Raw genomic sequence first — 16,750 nt, forward strand, 5'->3', positions numbered from 1 at the left:
GGCAGTGTTTACACTGAACGGATAGGAGACAAGTGTGGAAAGGAATTATTATATCTAAGTAGTGAAACATCGACAGGATGTAGAGCCACCATTTATTTCCAGACCTGATAATAACATACTTTTAAAAATGTTGTAGATGTTGATTTTCCAGATAATAATCACATCAGACTGTAGGTCACACAACCACTGTGATGAACAGTTTGTTCACTTCCTGTCTGCTTTTTTCTGTAGTCGTGTTACTCAAGATTCAGGATTCAATGTCCGACTTGTTTTGAAAGCTGTTATGAGCAAACACTGCAGCATGCACTTAAAACGTGGTCACATTTTAAAGAAATTAAATCTGGGAACCATCTCTTTAATTGCAACCATTTTGTGCTTCTACAACCGTTTCTTGCTTGTGTGAAGGAATTTCTGCGACTATTTGAGCGGCTTTCAAAACATCCAAATAAACACCAGCCGCATCGCATGCAAACCCACTGAGAGAAAACACTCATTTAACCTCTGCTGAGCTCTGCAGCTGTAGAAAAGGCCTCTGGTTAAACAGTAAAGCTGGCGGAGAGGCACTTTCCTGCTTCCTGCGAGGGTTCGGGTGTCAAAGATGTCGAGGCGAGTGGAGACAGTAATCCTGTATTTAGCCTCTGAGGCTGTTTGGGAAACAGATTTTTTTAAAAACATTCAGAGGAGCATCCTCTGGAGGCAAAGTGAAGAACACGCATCAGCAAAGCCTGACCTCGGTTCAAGATTGCCCCTCGGCAAGAGAGCCCAAGGTTCGACGAAAACGTGCGCATGAACGAACTATGACATAATTCAACACTTAGTGGAGATAAACAGTCTTCTCCTGGTGTCCACGGAGCGTAATCTGAGTTTCACAGAATTTTTTATGTTGCGTTTCCAGCAGCAACATCCGAGCCGTCGCAGCGAGATAGATTACACAGGAGAGGCTTAGGAAATAGATGGATTCACTGATCAATGTGTCAGCAGTTGGGCTTCTCCTCTCTTAAGTGCTGAAAGTAATCCGGAGTGATTTACAGTATTGACCAGCAGGATCTGATGTAACGATCCCCAGCGCCTGGCAGCAAATGGAAAGCAACGTGACCCGGGGCCGATATTTCCATGAACCGAACACTACGTCAATGAGGAAACTAACAAAAAGCAGATCAAAATGATTCTCTGCAATGATAGGCCATAGAATAAAGGTTTGATAAAGGCTTAATGAAGGTTGAATTCTAGAAAAAATGAGGAAAAACACAACAATCCTCAAATATATATCACATTACAACTGATTTCATGATTCTCAATTTAAAAATTCACCAAAAATAGAGCATTTAAACTAACCGGATTCTGAAAAAAAGAAAAAATTCTGCATTCCTCAACACAAAATCTGAAGCTATTAGTGACTCAACTGCAACCAACAGTCACATGACAAAAATTCTGGGATTTTTAGGCTGAACTGCAGGCAGTGTAACTATCCCTGGTGTCCATCAGTAAGTGGAAAGCAATGTGACTGGACTGATATTTCCATGAACTGGACACTACGTCAATGAGGAAACAAGCAAAAAGCAGATAAAAATTATTCTCTGCAACGACAGGCCACAGAATAAAGGTTCAATAGAAGCTGAATGAAGGTTGAATTCAAGAAAAAACAAGGAAAAACACAATGAACCTCCAATATATCACATTACAGCTGCAGGAATTAATGGCAAATTGTAATTAACCATCAACTGGGACTAATTATTCAATTACATTCAGGTACTATAGATTATTTTAATGTCAAATAATAACAGAAAATACAGTTAAGTATCATGAATTTTAATTGCCAGCTTTGCTTCAACTGTGAAATTATTTATATTCGCATTTGTCACAGAGCTGGATGAGAAGGTTGGTATTATTCTCTGCAGTTAGTCTCTCTTGAAAATGATGGATGGATGAAAAGTTTGGATCACTTATGATGCCCAAAGTTTCCACTGTGTGGTAAATTCCCAAAAGGAACATCTGTGATGAAGATGGAAAACGTTCCTTCTTCCTGGAATAGCTGGCATGTAAACAGTCTGGTTTCTAGAAAAAAAGAAATATCCTGCTAAACACCTGTTTCATGGCCTATTTCTACAGTCTTTTGGGATCCACTTGCATTTCCAGAGATATTTTCGATTTTTACCCAACTTATTCCATCTGAAATTACATTTTAACTGCAGGTAAACTGTCTACCAAACCACTATGCAGGAACTAAATAATAAGAGACAAGTTAAGCATCTTGATTCCAAATTAATGGCAGGTTTGAAAGGCATGTTGTCTTTAAAAATCAGCAGAATTACACCATTTATCAGAGCCAGAAACTACAAAAACAGAACCAGAAACTACAAAAACTGAGCCAGAAACTACAAAAACAGAACCAGAAACTACAAAAACAGGGCCAGAAACTACAAAAACAGGGCCAGAAACTACAACAACAGGGCCAGAAACTACAAAAACTGAGCCAGATACTACAAAAACTGACCCAGAACTACAAAAACAGAACCAGAAACTACAAAAACAGAACCAGAAACTACAAAACTGAGCCAGAAACTACGGTTCTTTAACGACTCATCTGTGACTTTTTTATATATTTTAGTAAAATTTCTAATGATTTGCCAGAAATAAATGTGTCTCTTTAAACAAATTCTGTAAAAAATCTAAAAATTCTGTGTTCCTCATTGCAAATATGAAGCCACTAGCTAAAACTAGCATGTCAAATTTTTTTTAAAAATGCCAAATATAAACTGCTTGCAGTAATCAGATTCCGCAAAAAACATAAAATCGTGTGTTCTTCAGTCTAAACAGGGAGTGATTAGTGAGTCAGATGCGACCAACAGTGATGTGACAAAAATTCAGGGACTTTTCAGATGAACTGCAGGCAGTGTTTCCACAGCAAAGAGGGGACAAGCACAGAAACAAATTAAATGTAAATCCAAGTTGTCCCTAAAATCTGGACACATAGGAAATCTCTCTAAAACTTCTCATCTTCTCATCGAAGATGCTTCTTCAGTTCAGAGCAGTTCAGAACTGAAGAAGTCTCTTGGATGAAGGTGAAACGTCTTCAAGAACCTACAAGAGAAGTCCAGTTGATTTCTACTGAAGCTCCTACGATCACCACGACCTGGATGACTGAGAATCTTCACAGACAAGTTTTTTTTTTAAACTTTGGGTCGCTGCCCTATACACTACCATTCAAAAGTTTGTGGTCACCCAGGCAAGTTTATGTTTTCCATGAAAACTCCCACTTTTATCCATGTGCTAACATAACTGCACAAGAGTTTTCTAATCATCAATTAACCTTTCAACACCATTAGCTAACACAATGTAGCATTAGAACACAGGAGTGATGGTTGCTGGAAATGTTCCTCTGTACCCCTATGGAGATATTCCATTAAAAATGAGCCGTTTCCAGCTACAATCATCATTTATCACATTAACAATGTATAGACTGTATTTCTGATTAATTTAATGTTATCTTCATTGAAAAAAATTGCTTTTCTTTAAAAAATAAGGACATTTCTAAGTGACCTAAAACTTTTGAATGGTAGTGTAGGTTATTGTAACATCAAACACCAAACCCTTGAGTATCCTGCTCATGGTATCCTGACATCCACCATCAGTATGTGAATGTGTGTGTGAATGGGTGAATGTGATGTATAATGTAAAGCGCTATATAAATACAGACCATTTACCATTTACCATCTGCTCAAGTATCCTGACATCTGTAACTCTGTACTTGTTTTGTTTGTGATAAAATACAACTCGTTGGACTTTTAGATGAAGTCTCGACACATTTTCAGCACAAACTTACTCACCAGAACTCGATCTCCAACTCGAAGGTCCTTATCTCCACTTTTTTTAACCGAGCCGCTGTCAGACATGTTGGACCCCGACTCGTTCCCAGTTTTCACGGCGCTGTTGAGCAGCCCCTCTCGGAGCGGCACCACCACCCGCTGACCACCGGGGGCGCCGCCACCGCCGCCCTGCTGAGTCTGATTCTGGGCCGAGTCGGTGGAGTGGCTGTCGCTCCCCTCTCCGACCGGCTGTCGGGTGAGCTTGGAGGGTCGCGTGAAGATGCCCTGCAGGGGCTGGCACTCGAAGTAGCGCACGCCGCCCACTGAACCGTCGTTTTTGCCAAGTAGGTCATTCAGGATCACGCCGGCCCACTGTCCCGGGGCGAACTGGGTCTCCCCGAGGTAGGCGATGACTCCGGGTTTGACACCGTTGACCCAGACCTGTTCGCCCACGGTGTAGTCCCCCAACACATCATCGCCCTCTTCGGAGATTTTAGTTGGTGTGGTGGGCTTGAGTGGAATGCCTGGAAAGAAATAAAAGCATGTTAATCAGACGTGACCGGGAATTTGTTATGCGATTATGTTGCGACCATCGTCAAGCGCCGAGGTCCAACAACACCAAGACCGAGAGACTCCTCGGCCGACGAGTCTCACGATCTTGGTGTTTTTGGACCTCGGTGCTTGACGCTTCATGAGAAAGTTATTTCTTCACAGAATAGAAATAGAAGAGGGCAACAGTAGAAAGAAATGGTCTTGAAAGGAGTAAAACTGTTTAATTACATCTATGAGATAAACCCCCCTTCATCGGTATGTCAAGTTGTAAACACTGCGTACATTGTGAGGACATCCTCATTCACAGTCGGCCAGAATTGCCTTCACCCTATTCATCCGGTTCCACTGTGTCATGCAGGCGGATAGAAAAAAAAGAAGAAAAAAAAAGTGCTTGTGTTGCATCAACACCCGACACAACAGTGCAGTTTGTTGCAAGATTAGGCGATACTCTAATTTCTTGGTAAAAGTGGGTCAGGGGGATGGTATCTGTGATGTGCCAGTGATTAACCCCGCCATGCAGCACTGTGATATCGCCTGTTTGACACTTACATGAGCTGGATCTCTCTTTTCTTTTTCTTTTTTTTTTTCCACGGCAGCCTGTAAAGCGAGCAGGGCACCATTAGCAGGCGGTCTGCTGCACAGCACCGCCAGTAAAAGAGTGTTTATCTGCGAGCGGTCGGTGCCACAACCGTCTCCCCGACACCCTGATGGAGGCCCGAGGCTCCGAAGGGCCCCGACAGTTCCTGCTTTATATACTTTATGCCCCAATTGCTTCCATATGTTGTCATGCGAGACACAAACGAGCACAACTTCAAACAGAAGATTCGACTTGACGATACAGTTTGGACGTTTTTAGGAATGTGCTGCGTCTGGAGGAACTGTGACAATTTTGTTCCAAGCGATTAAAGATGATAATGCATTGCAGGCGTTGAGCAGAGGAACCTTTTCAAAGGTGCATCTCGTTTGGTTCGTCTGAGAGTGACCCATATTGTTGTGTTTTCTGCAGCTGGGACCACAGCTGGATTGTGAGCTCCATCCAAAGCAGCAGAGATGGTTTAGAAAAGCACCTGAGAACATTTACTGTTAAAACGGTTGAGATTCAGTTCGTTGTCACGACTAACGAGCTAAAGGAGAATTCTGTAGTGACGTCTGGGTTCAAGATTGAACAGGAACTTTGATTTGCATATACAGATTAGGTCTGCAAAGTACCAGAATTATGCTTGTTGTTTTCATCAACATTAACATCCTTGAGCACCATGATGTCATCCCCAAGGTCGGACTGTCGACAGGGACTGAAACATCCTCAGGTGTTTTAGGGAAAATATTCATTGCCAACAATGGCGTATCAGTCACAACATGTTGATTATACTCTACTTTTTCTACCATAACACAACCGACGCTCTCCACCCACCCGAGGCACCAGGTTTGACTTCCTGTGACTGTTTTGTCTTCTTCAAAATGAAATTAAAGTTGAAGATTCACCATTTTGACACAGTTTAAGAGATTCATAGATGAGATTCATATATGCTGCTTGACATGTTTACCCAATGAGAATTCCAGTGTAGGTTTCGAGTGTTGCAGGAGCACTACGAGCTGTGTATCACTGCACCGTCTTGTAATTTTTTGATCAACCCTTGTATATATTTTGCTCATTTTCCATACCGTATCTTTAGCAACTTCATCATAAGACACCATATCTGAGTTCTACTGCAACATTCTGCGGTGTTTGAGGGAAAACTTTCGGCACAAACAACCTGAAGTTGTGGCGCAACGGCGTATCAGTCACAACATGATGATTACACACTAGTTTTTTGTCCACAACAACACAACCGTTGCTCTCTGCCTGCCTAGCAACTTCACCCAGCAAAATAAAAGGATATTAGATGAAAAAACAGCCTAAGATACCACTTCCTCCATCAAAATGAAGGAACTGACTCTTACACTCTTCGACTAAATCGAGGAGACTTGGCTTCCTGTGACTGCTTTGTCTTTTTCAAAATGTACTACAACTTGAAGATTCACCATTTTGACACAGTTTAAGAGATTCAACGCTCATTGTTGATGCTGCTTGACATGTTTATAAAACAAGACGTCCACTGTAGGTTGCATGAGCACTGGGAGCTGTGTATCACTGCACCATATTGTAATTTTGTGATCAACTCTTGCATATATTTTGCTAATTTTCCATATAGTATGTTTGGCAGCTTCTTCAAAAGACACCATATCATATATTACCATAAAGATCTTTCACAATATTCAATGCAGTTTCGAAACAGAGACAATAATGTCTTGATACAAGTGAAGCTGAGCATGTAATTAATGCCCTGTCAAGCTAAACAGAAATAAAACACTTTGATTTCCTAATTTCCCATTTTTCCGTTCAATATTTTATTTAAAAACAACTTAGTATTTTTTTTAAATCGAGAAAAATATATTGATCCAACTTGCACAACTTCCACAGTATTCCATGCATTTAACACTACTTTTGTTGAGTTACTGTACTTGCAAGAGACTTTTTTTACATAACAAGAATGGTTATAATCTGTTTAAGCATCTTGTTTCAATGCGAAACACTTTATAAACTAACTCAAACCTCATTATCTTGAGTTTCAAAAGCGCATATATTGGTCTATCTGCCTCTGTGGAGCTTTAACAGAAGATGAAAAGCACCACCTTTAACCCTCCTGTTAGGTTCTTTTTTCAGGAACAGCAGTAATGTTCCAGGGTCAGTTTAATTATCCAAAAATATCATCATCTCAGTAAACACTGCTTATATCTCATTTTTAACCCCATGAGTAATCATTTCAATCAATATTCAGTGCAATGGGGTCGCAGATGATGGTTCAATGGGGATAATTCAGTTGTTTTTTCATAAAAAATATGTTAAAACTTTTTTTAAATAAACACTGGAAAGATCTACATATGAAATACAACATTTTCACATGACATTAATTTTTTACAAATTTTATTTTACATCCTGATTTTTTTTTCTTTACACGGAGGTGATAAATTAACTTGAAACGCCTCTTCTGTTCAAGGTGAATATGTGAAATGATTTTCATTTTATATGTTGATTTCACTTATTGAGCCAAGCAGAAGAAGTGTCATTGCAAAAAAATACTTTAGACTATTTTGTATTTTTTTTTTTTTACTAAAAAATGGGTGAACTTGACAAGGAGGGTTCAAACACGTCACTCAGCAGCCTGACTAGTATTTTTTTAAACAGTAAAACAGGTTGACGTCAGGCACCAACAACATGTGATCCTGGCTGATGAGAAGCCAGCGTGGCATTTAAAACCTGAGCTAACCCATGATTTGGGTTGCCGGGGCAACGGGGGAACGAGGGTAAAAGGATCCTGGGCAGAAGGAAGACTGGAAACACAGCCCTTACTTTCACTATTGTGCTTGGCCACCTCCCACCACCATCTGAATCCCACTATTCATCAGCTCGGCACAATGAAACCTCCACAGCTTCCTCCCGGCCCTCCTCCTCCTCCCAATTATCCCCCCATCTCAACCCGGCTTTCTCTGGCCTCTTTAGCTCTGCTTATTTACGATCATTTTCCACAATGACTATCACCTTCAGGCTCCAACTTGCCCTTTTTTTTGTTTGTGTTTTAGTCTTAAATGGGCCGAGGCTCATGCCGTGGCTGCAGCTGTGTGAGCGCTGACAGATGGAGGGGGGCTGACCCCGAGCGTTTTTCACTTTTGATCAATTTGAGGCTTTCAAGTGTGTCAACGCAGCATCATTTTAGACATTAGCGAGCGAGCGAGAGCATCATAACCTACATTTGGTTGCACACTTGGTTTGTTAAGCCGGCTGCTACAGGCTGCAGGCTGCAGGTATTCCAGGCCTCGTTCAGATTCCCGTACAGATAAAATCCATATTTTATGTGTGGTTTGTGGTTGTTGGGAGTGTAAAGGAAAGCTCCACCTCAACTAGATAGAGCCCAAGTTTTACAAGCCATTGAGAATTTCACTGAGTCTAGCTGGAACTTTTGGTAAGCCGACCATCTTATTCCAGTTGAGTCATTGAAAATGAGCAGCTCTTCATAGTCTGCCATATTTATTTACTTTTCAGAGCTGCTTCTGTTCACTCTAAAATGTTTCCGAGTTCACTGCTGCTGCTGGCTGCAAGAGTGAACACAAGAGTCTTCATGCACTCCCAGTATCTGAAGAACTAAAGACCCAATGGATTACTTTTATTTATTTATTCATTTTTAACTTTAACCCTTTAAGACCTGCCATTGTCCGCCAGGATACATTCTTACATTTTCGCATACTGTAGTGCAATTTTATGGAGTATTTTTGTTTGCTATACATCAATATAACCCTTATATCCCAAAATTTAATAATATATATTGATTTATGTCTTAACTACTACAATAAATTGCTTAAAAGTGCAATAAACTTTTAAAAAAATGAAAACTGTCTGTTTTTTTCACATATATTTCAAACTACAGACATTGCATAGCTGTATCCCTCAAATTTGTAAATGTAAAAAGTTGCACAATATCCCGTGGTCTCGTTTATAAAGACTTTTGTTATGTGCGCTTTATTGAGTATTTTTACAGTCCCATCACTGCAACGAAAAAGTGTTCTGAGACATGGTGAATGTGTGAAATGTTACCGTAACTTCACAGATTTTATATGCAAAAACAATGATTGCTCTATCTTATCTGGTTTCAAATCTCCCGCCAAACAAAAATGAATATGTAATTATAGCGCCGGCGCTATGTTTTTGTTCTATAGAGTTAATTTTTCCAATTTTTTCACAGTAGTAAAATGACTGCTTTAAGTAAGAGTGGTAAAATCATGTATTCTGCATCATTATTATCTATATGTCAAAACAAAACACAGTTTTTAGATATGCACTACATCATTTTTTAGTTGTCACTCTTTCATTTATCTGAATGTTTTTCTTATTTTTTAATTTTGTGTGTTTGCACTGGTGGGTTTTTTTGTTTTACTATGTATGCCAATGCTTAGGAAAATGAGAGGATAGATGCTAGAGACTATAAAATGAGAATATTGTTTTCATAAGATCAAAAACAAAGCAGGTTATCGTCTCTTGTTGTGAGCTACGTGTTTGACCTTTAGGAGTCTAAAACTTTTCAGTCCTACGTTCCATGCCCTGGATATTTGTGATTATTGGTTGGAATTTCCCTACAACCTTTTTACGCACTATCAAGATTTTTAGGAGATATCCGTCCCTTTTGAGGAAGTTTAAGACTGGATTACTTTTATATTTGATGGCAATATCACCACAACAACAGGAAAACCCCTGGCGTTAGCACCTTGGGTGGATGATGTGGCTAATGTTACCGTTAGCTTTGATCGTATGCCCACAGTTTGGAGTTCTATGGAAAATGTTAACCTGAGAAATATTCTGAGATGGTGGAAACCAAAAAAAAATCCATTTGAGACCAATAAATGAGGACTGGGCATTTAATGCCGTCTGTTGTGCTTCAGTGCAGCTTAAACTCAGACAGTGTTTACATCTGTTGGCTTCTCTCCTGCTCCCTGTGCTCACATATATTGCATTTTAATACTGATAAATTCCCAGTAAAGCTGTTCTTATTTACATACTTTTCTGTTTGTGTTGTTAGACAAAACAAAAAGTATGAAACAGTGAAACACAGACCATTAAGATGTCATGTTAACCAGCAGCTATTTCCAATCTGCAGCTCTGCACCATTAAAGTACTGATTTCGTAACCACAATGCTGTCCGACAAACTCACCAAACACGAGATAAAAACAGGAGCTGTGCAACTTTTCCAATATTTCCGTGTAAAATGAAACTTCAAAGACAAAGATAGCAGTGATAGAAAGTCCTCATCTGACACATTCATTCAAATTTGTGTCAGCTGCCGTGATTTCAACTGTTTTGATTTGTACTGTCATTCACTGACACAGAGAGAGTGTTCTTCCTGAAGGGGCCGTTGACATTTAAAACTACAGACACTGGAGCAGCCTCTTTAGAACAGGAGTTATCCAGTTATGGTGAAATTAACCACCTTTGTTGTATTTTAAGCTGGAAATTTCAACGACACATTCTGGAGACGTGAGATTTTCATTAATTTGCTGGAAAACGGCCACAATATAGAACCTTTAATCCACCATTTACTAGACGACGTTAAAAGAATCGTAATTTAGACATGACATTCAATTGTTCAATTTTAAAATTTAAGAGATCACTGTATATCTATAAAACCACAATTTTGAGGTACACATTTGCCATCTATACCTACAATGCACAGATGGTTCTTCATATCTTGGTATAAAATTACAAATACCAAGATAAAAGATTTAAAACTCCATCACTTGTTTCAGACATGAAGTACATACAATGTTTTGGTTTTAAATCCAGTCTAGAGTCTTTATTGTATCCCATCTACTCACTGCCATCTATCACTTACAGCCAAAAATGGAAAGTGAACATAAAACTAGCATTAAGAACAGAAAACCTTTAAGCATCGTAGAGTCCAACAAATGGAAAAAACAGCTACAAAGTCTGCAACTACAGCTGAGATATTTCTGCAGCAAAACCAGCTTCCAAGGTCACAGGAGACGCTGCATCGGACGAGGTGGCACAGCTTCGTTATTTCCACATCAAAAGCAGGGAGGGGGGAAGGCGTCCTTCATTCACTCCCCAACTACAGCTTCCTCAAGAGGCCGAAACAGTTCTTTAAATTTAGTAAAGTAAACTCTGCCAACTTCTGACACAGTGGACCCTTCTCACAGTCTTCCCAGCTAAAACCAACAAACAGATCTGGAATATGAGGCCGGGTCGCTGTTAAGACTATCTGGAACAGGAAACTAATCCCTCCATGTGCTCACTGAGGCCTCACTTATATCTTATTAGCGTTTTATAGCCAACTTGACGTAGTAGGAAGGACATAATTATTGAGTCATTCTGTGTAAACTCAGAGAAGGTAGTTGCTAGACCACTTCAGAATCTCTTGAAACTTTGCAGGAATGATCTTATACATCTGAAGCTGACATCTACCCATTTTTAAGATGAAAATCAAACATTTTCATAGTATTTTACCCAATGGAAATTTGTAATAAATCTCTCGAGTTGGAAATTGAATGAGATGCTATGTTGAGATGTCCATATCTTTTGAAGAATATGTCCTAAAGTCTTCACATTTTCAGGAGATGCTCACACATTTCTGGTGTATGATAGAATGCAGCAAATTCTGGTAGAAAAAACCCTCAATTTACTATATCTTATTAGCATTTTATAGCCAAGTTGAGGTGGTAAGGACCACATAATCATGGGTCATTCCATGTCAACTCAGCGAAGGTGGTTGCTTGACCATCTCAGAATCTCTTGAAACTTTGTAGGAGTGATCTACAGCATCTGAAGCTGACTTCTGTTCATCTTTTTTGCCAAAAATTCAGCTTTTTCATAATTTTTCATTGGGTGGAAATCTTCAATAAATCATTCACGAGTTGGAAATTGAATGAGATGGCACTTTTAAATGTCCATGTCTCTTGAAGTATATGTTCTAGAGTCTTCAGATTATCAGCAGAGCTTCAGAAGTTTCTGGTGAATGGAGAGAATGCAGCAAATTCTGGCAAACAAGACTCAGTTCCATGCTATATCTTATTAGCATTTTACAGCCAAGTTGATGTAGTAGGAAGGACATAATCATGGGTCATTCCATGTCAACTCAGCAAAGATGGTTGTTTGACCATCTCAGAATCTCTTAAAACTTTGTAAGACTGATCTTTGGCACCGGAAGCTGAAATCTGCCCATTTTTCAGCAGAAATTCCAACGCTGTCATCATTTTCCACCCAAAGAAGTTTTCAATAAATTATTCACAAGTTGGAAATTGGACGAGATGCGACTTTCAGATGTCCATGTCTCTTGTAGTATATGTCCTAGAGTCTTCAGACTTTCAGGAGATCTTCAGATGTTTCTTGAGAATGGAGAGAATGCAGCAAATTCTGGCAAACAAGTTTAAATTTTTCACTTAAAACCTCTATGTCATGTTGAAATTCATACATATATGTTGGAACTTCAGCTGAATAACTGGCAGATGTCAGTTTCAGATGCCAAAGATCATTCCTTGCCATTGTTTTTTGAGATTCTGAGATGGTCAACCAACCGCCTTCACTGAGTTGACATGGAATGACCCTTATAGGTACAAGGCCTTTTCCTGTTAAAACAGACAGACTGACAGGTTAACCTGTAAATTAACCAACAGTGGCAACAAAACTGGTCATATTTGTGACCCATAAACCTATATTGTAGTGAAAATGATCTCACAGTGAGTAAAATAGTGACAGGAGCAGGAAACACCCAGAAAACGTGCGGTTCCTTCATACACAGTGTCTATGCTAAGCTATAGTGCTAATCTTATATATTTACTGTACAGACATGATTGTGGAAGGAACCTTCTAATCTAACTAGTAGCAATACCTTATTAAAAAGAAATCTAATATTCAGCTTTGAGTTTAAAATACCAGTGGCAGGTCTCAGTATTTGAGCCATCTACTGTCTAGTTCCAACCAGTTCAGTATATTTACAGAAGACTTGTTTTTCTGAACCTTGAAGTTATCTAAACCTTGGTTACTCAAAGCTACATCACAGACTTCTTGCATTTCAGTTACTATAATGTCTGTTAAGGCATCTGTGAAGTTTGGTTTATCCTGAAAAGGTTTATTTATGGACGTGAAAATAAAAGTTTGAGTCACTCTGACTGCCCGTCACGTATCTATAAATACATCCTGACACATTATAATTACATCTGTCAAAACAAAAACTCAAGCTGTAATGACAATCTGACAAGTAAAAACCACAGCAATCACATCGTCATTAGGCATAAATGAAATGTGGAAAACTGCAGAGTGAATCTCATCACTAACAAAAGACAAAACGCCATAATTAGGACGAGTCAAAACAGGTTTGTAGATGACAGAAATGTAATTAGAGATGTTCATTAGAATTATATTAGCTGTCAAAACTACTTACGATCAGTTACATCTCCCGTACCGACACGGTTTTAATGGTTATTCATTTTTTTATAATTGAAAAAACCTGGAGTCAACATATATAACTTCTTTCCAACTGCCGGCAATATTGGAGACAAAAATGTTGACTACATATTATAGATTTTAAATTTGTTTCCATATTTGTCTCCTATATGCTCTGTGTGAACACCGCCTGCAGTTCAACCTAAAAGTCGCTAATTTTTTTGTCAGGTGACTGTTGGTCACAACTACTTCACTAATGCCTTCACGACTGTGATAGGAAGCACAAAATTTTTTGTTTTTTACCGTTTCTGGTTAGAGCATACGGTTTGATTTATACATATTTCTTTCTTTCAGCAAATATATGTAAAGTAATGATTTTTTAGCTGATATAAATATAGTAAAACTGTGTGATTTTTACAGTCGCACATTAAAAGAAAATAATTATTATTGGTAAAAATGCAGATTTTGTATGTGGAACATACATACAAACGTCACGTATCTATAAATACATCCTGACACTTTATAATTACACCTTTCAAAATAAAAACTCAAGCTGTAATGACAATGTGACGAGTAAAAACCACAGCAATCACATCGTCATTAGACGTAAATGAAACATGGAAAACTGGAAAATGAAGAGGTTCATCATTTTTCCAAGTGCCCACATCTGTTACCAATACTGGAATAAAAATGTTGACTCTACATACTATAGATATTTTTAATATTTACATTTTCAATTTTTTCCAAACTTGTTTCTTTGTTGCTCTGTGTGAACACTGCCTGCAGTGCGACCTGAAAAGTCGCTGAATTTTTGTCAGGCGACTGTCACTTACAACTGGGTCATTAATGGCTTCACTGCTGGGACGAGGAGCACAAAATTTTTAGTTTTTTACCGAATCCGGTTAGAGTGTACAGTTTGTTTTATACATTTTTTTTCTTTCAGCAAATATCTATAAAACAATGATTCTAACACTAACACGATGATGCAGCTTTTCCACAAAAAGCTGGAAAATAAAGCAGCATTTATCGTGACTGTGTGTTTTCTTTAGTGTCCAAACAGGATGTGAGCAAATGAATGAGTTCACGTTTGTTGGAAACAAACAGTTTAAAACCACAGGCAGGCGATGGTCACACATGGGGCAGCGATGACCTCCTGCAGCAGCTGACTGGCTCCAGGCTGATGCTACATTAAAGGATTAGCTTTCTGAGCTGCTAATGGACGCTTTCAGGACGATTTCAGACACAATATGAGCTCTTCTGCCTCCACACACAGAGAAATTAACAACCTCCAGGCCAAACTTAGACGGATAAATGAAAGAGACTTTTGTTTATTCTCACTCAAAATGCCTATAAGTGGCTTTAACGAACCAAGAGAAGAATGTTGTGGCATCAACAGCTCTTTATGCCTTATGTCTTGATGCAGCTTTTAATATTTAGAAAGCTTTTTCTCATTTATGTTGGTACAGAACTTATTCACACATGAATGATGAGTAAAGAAGCAGTTCTGTAGCTTAATTTTCACTGTCATCAGTGGATTTTTATGCTTAGTTTTCTGCATTATTCCTCTTGCACTGTGCAGTTTCTAGGTAGTTTATTTATTGTCACACTTTTTCTCACTGTGGGCTCATTTTTCACGGCAATATAAGTCCTGCACCTCGATGGAAACAGAAAGACCGGGACTAGAGATAGAGAGAACCCAGAAATGTCTTTTTTGTGCAGTATGGTGCCGTTATAATACCACAAATCATTAAAAAAATGCAGAATTTTTTCAATTATTCATGTATTTCACATTGAAAAAACCTGGAATCAACATGTAAAACATTTTTCCACACGTCTTACCAATACTGGAATAAAAATGGTGTCACTACATATTGTAGATTTTACATTTGTTTCCACACTTGTGTCCTGTATGCTCTGTGTAAACACTGCCTGCAGTTCAACCGAAAGGTCCCTGAATTTTTGTCACGAGACTATTGGTCACAAATGGGTCACTAATGGCTTCACTGTTGTGACAAAGAGCACAAAATTTTATGTGTTTTACAGAATCTATTTAAAGTGTATGGTTTGTTTTATACATTTTTTTGTTATTTGTTTTAGCATGTAAATTCACATTTTCTCTATGAATTCATTGTCTGTAATTGAATCCCTGAAATAACAGTTGAATGTTATTTGCCTTCCTGTTTAAATTCTTAATGTATTTTTCTTTTCTCAAATAGCAAATATCTGTAAAAATTAAGGTTTGTTCGCTGATATAAGTACAGTAAAACTGTGTGATTTTACAGCCACACATTAAAAAAGAACAAATTATTATTACTAATAAAAATGGCACACTGCCTGTAGTTCAACAAAAAAGTCACTGAATTTTTGTCACATGCTTGTTGATCACAACTGGGTCACTACTGGCTTCTTTGTTGCGACTAAGGGCACAAAATTTTCTATTTTTCACAGAATTTGGTTTAAGCTAATGGATGGATTTTGGTGAATTTTTAAACCACAATTTTAAGCCTAGATTTGGCTACGTTTCCCAATAAAGCAACACATCACAGATGAGTAGTTCAAGGATCGTGTAAAGAAATCGAAAATCTGACAATTCCTTCAATTCCTTACATTTTCTGGCTGTAATAAATGTTGTAATGTTGGTGATTCTGCCAACATTAATCACAGTTTGCTGAGTTAATCTCTAACACTGTAAGATTGGTTAAAATGCGTCTTAAAGCTGCTCTTAAAGTCGCTCTCGTGCAGTTCCACCACCAGCATGAACTGTGACACACACTGATAAAAGGCCTCCCATACACGCCGATGCTAATGAGAAACCAGCGAAGAAGGCCGGCCATTCTTCCTTTCTGCTCCTTCAGCTCGACTCGAAGCTGTAATTTAGCAGCAGCAGAACTCAGAGACGTCATGTGAGCTGAAACTGTGGAGGATAAACACAGCGGTCGCGTTTAAGAGCGAACAGCTGTGATTACTTTGTGCAGACAGAGGTTGTAATTTAGTGTCACCGACTGTAACGGTTAGCAGACGATTTTTCAGTAGCTGCACGGTCAAATGTGTGGTTAACAAACACACTGGATGCATGTTTTATATGTTTATTTCAGATTTTTGTAAAAAAAAAAAAAATGAGTCTGGTAATATTTGTACTATTTTACATGTCTGTAAAGGAGATGGAAAACTAAAATATATATAATTTTTTAAAATTCATATCACCCAAACAGGAAAAAAAAAATTACATTAAATACATTTTATACATCATCTCTGGCATGTGAAAGTGAAAATCTACCGTCAAGGGTGCAAAAAAAAAAAATAATTAAAAAGTAAAAACAAAAGTTGGAACACTGTAATGTTAAAAAAACTAATAAAAGTGAAAATAATTGGATTTTTATTTGATTTAAATACTCAAACAAAACT

At 38.4% G+C, this 16,750-nt stretch overlaps 1 protein-coding gene across 3 annotated transcripts in view; it reads right to left on the bottom strand.

The window, feature by feature from the left end:
* clip2 (CAP-GLY domain containing linker protein 2) overlaps nucleotides 1–16,750 on the bottom strand; it is a 68,510-nt gene that overhangs the window by 40,429 nt on the left and 11,331 nt on the right. For all 3 annotated transcript variants that reach the window (XM_035951331.2, XM_023277003.3, XM_023277005.3), the window contains exon 3: nucleotides 3,828–4,330. In XM_035951331.2, coding sequence (XP_035807224.2) covers nucleotides 3,828–4,330 — 503 coding nt within the window. The remainder of the gene's footprint in view (nucleotides 1–3,827; nucleotides 4,331–16,750) is intronic.

This window comes from Amphiprion ocellaris, chromosome 14 (genome assembly GCF_022539595.1).
Source record: "Amphiprion ocellaris isolate individual 3 ecotype Okinawa chromosome 14, ASM2253959v1, whole genome shotgun sequence".
Lineage (NCBI taxonomy): Eukaryota > Metazoa > Chordata > Actinopteri > Pomacentridae > Amphiprion > Amphiprion ocellaris.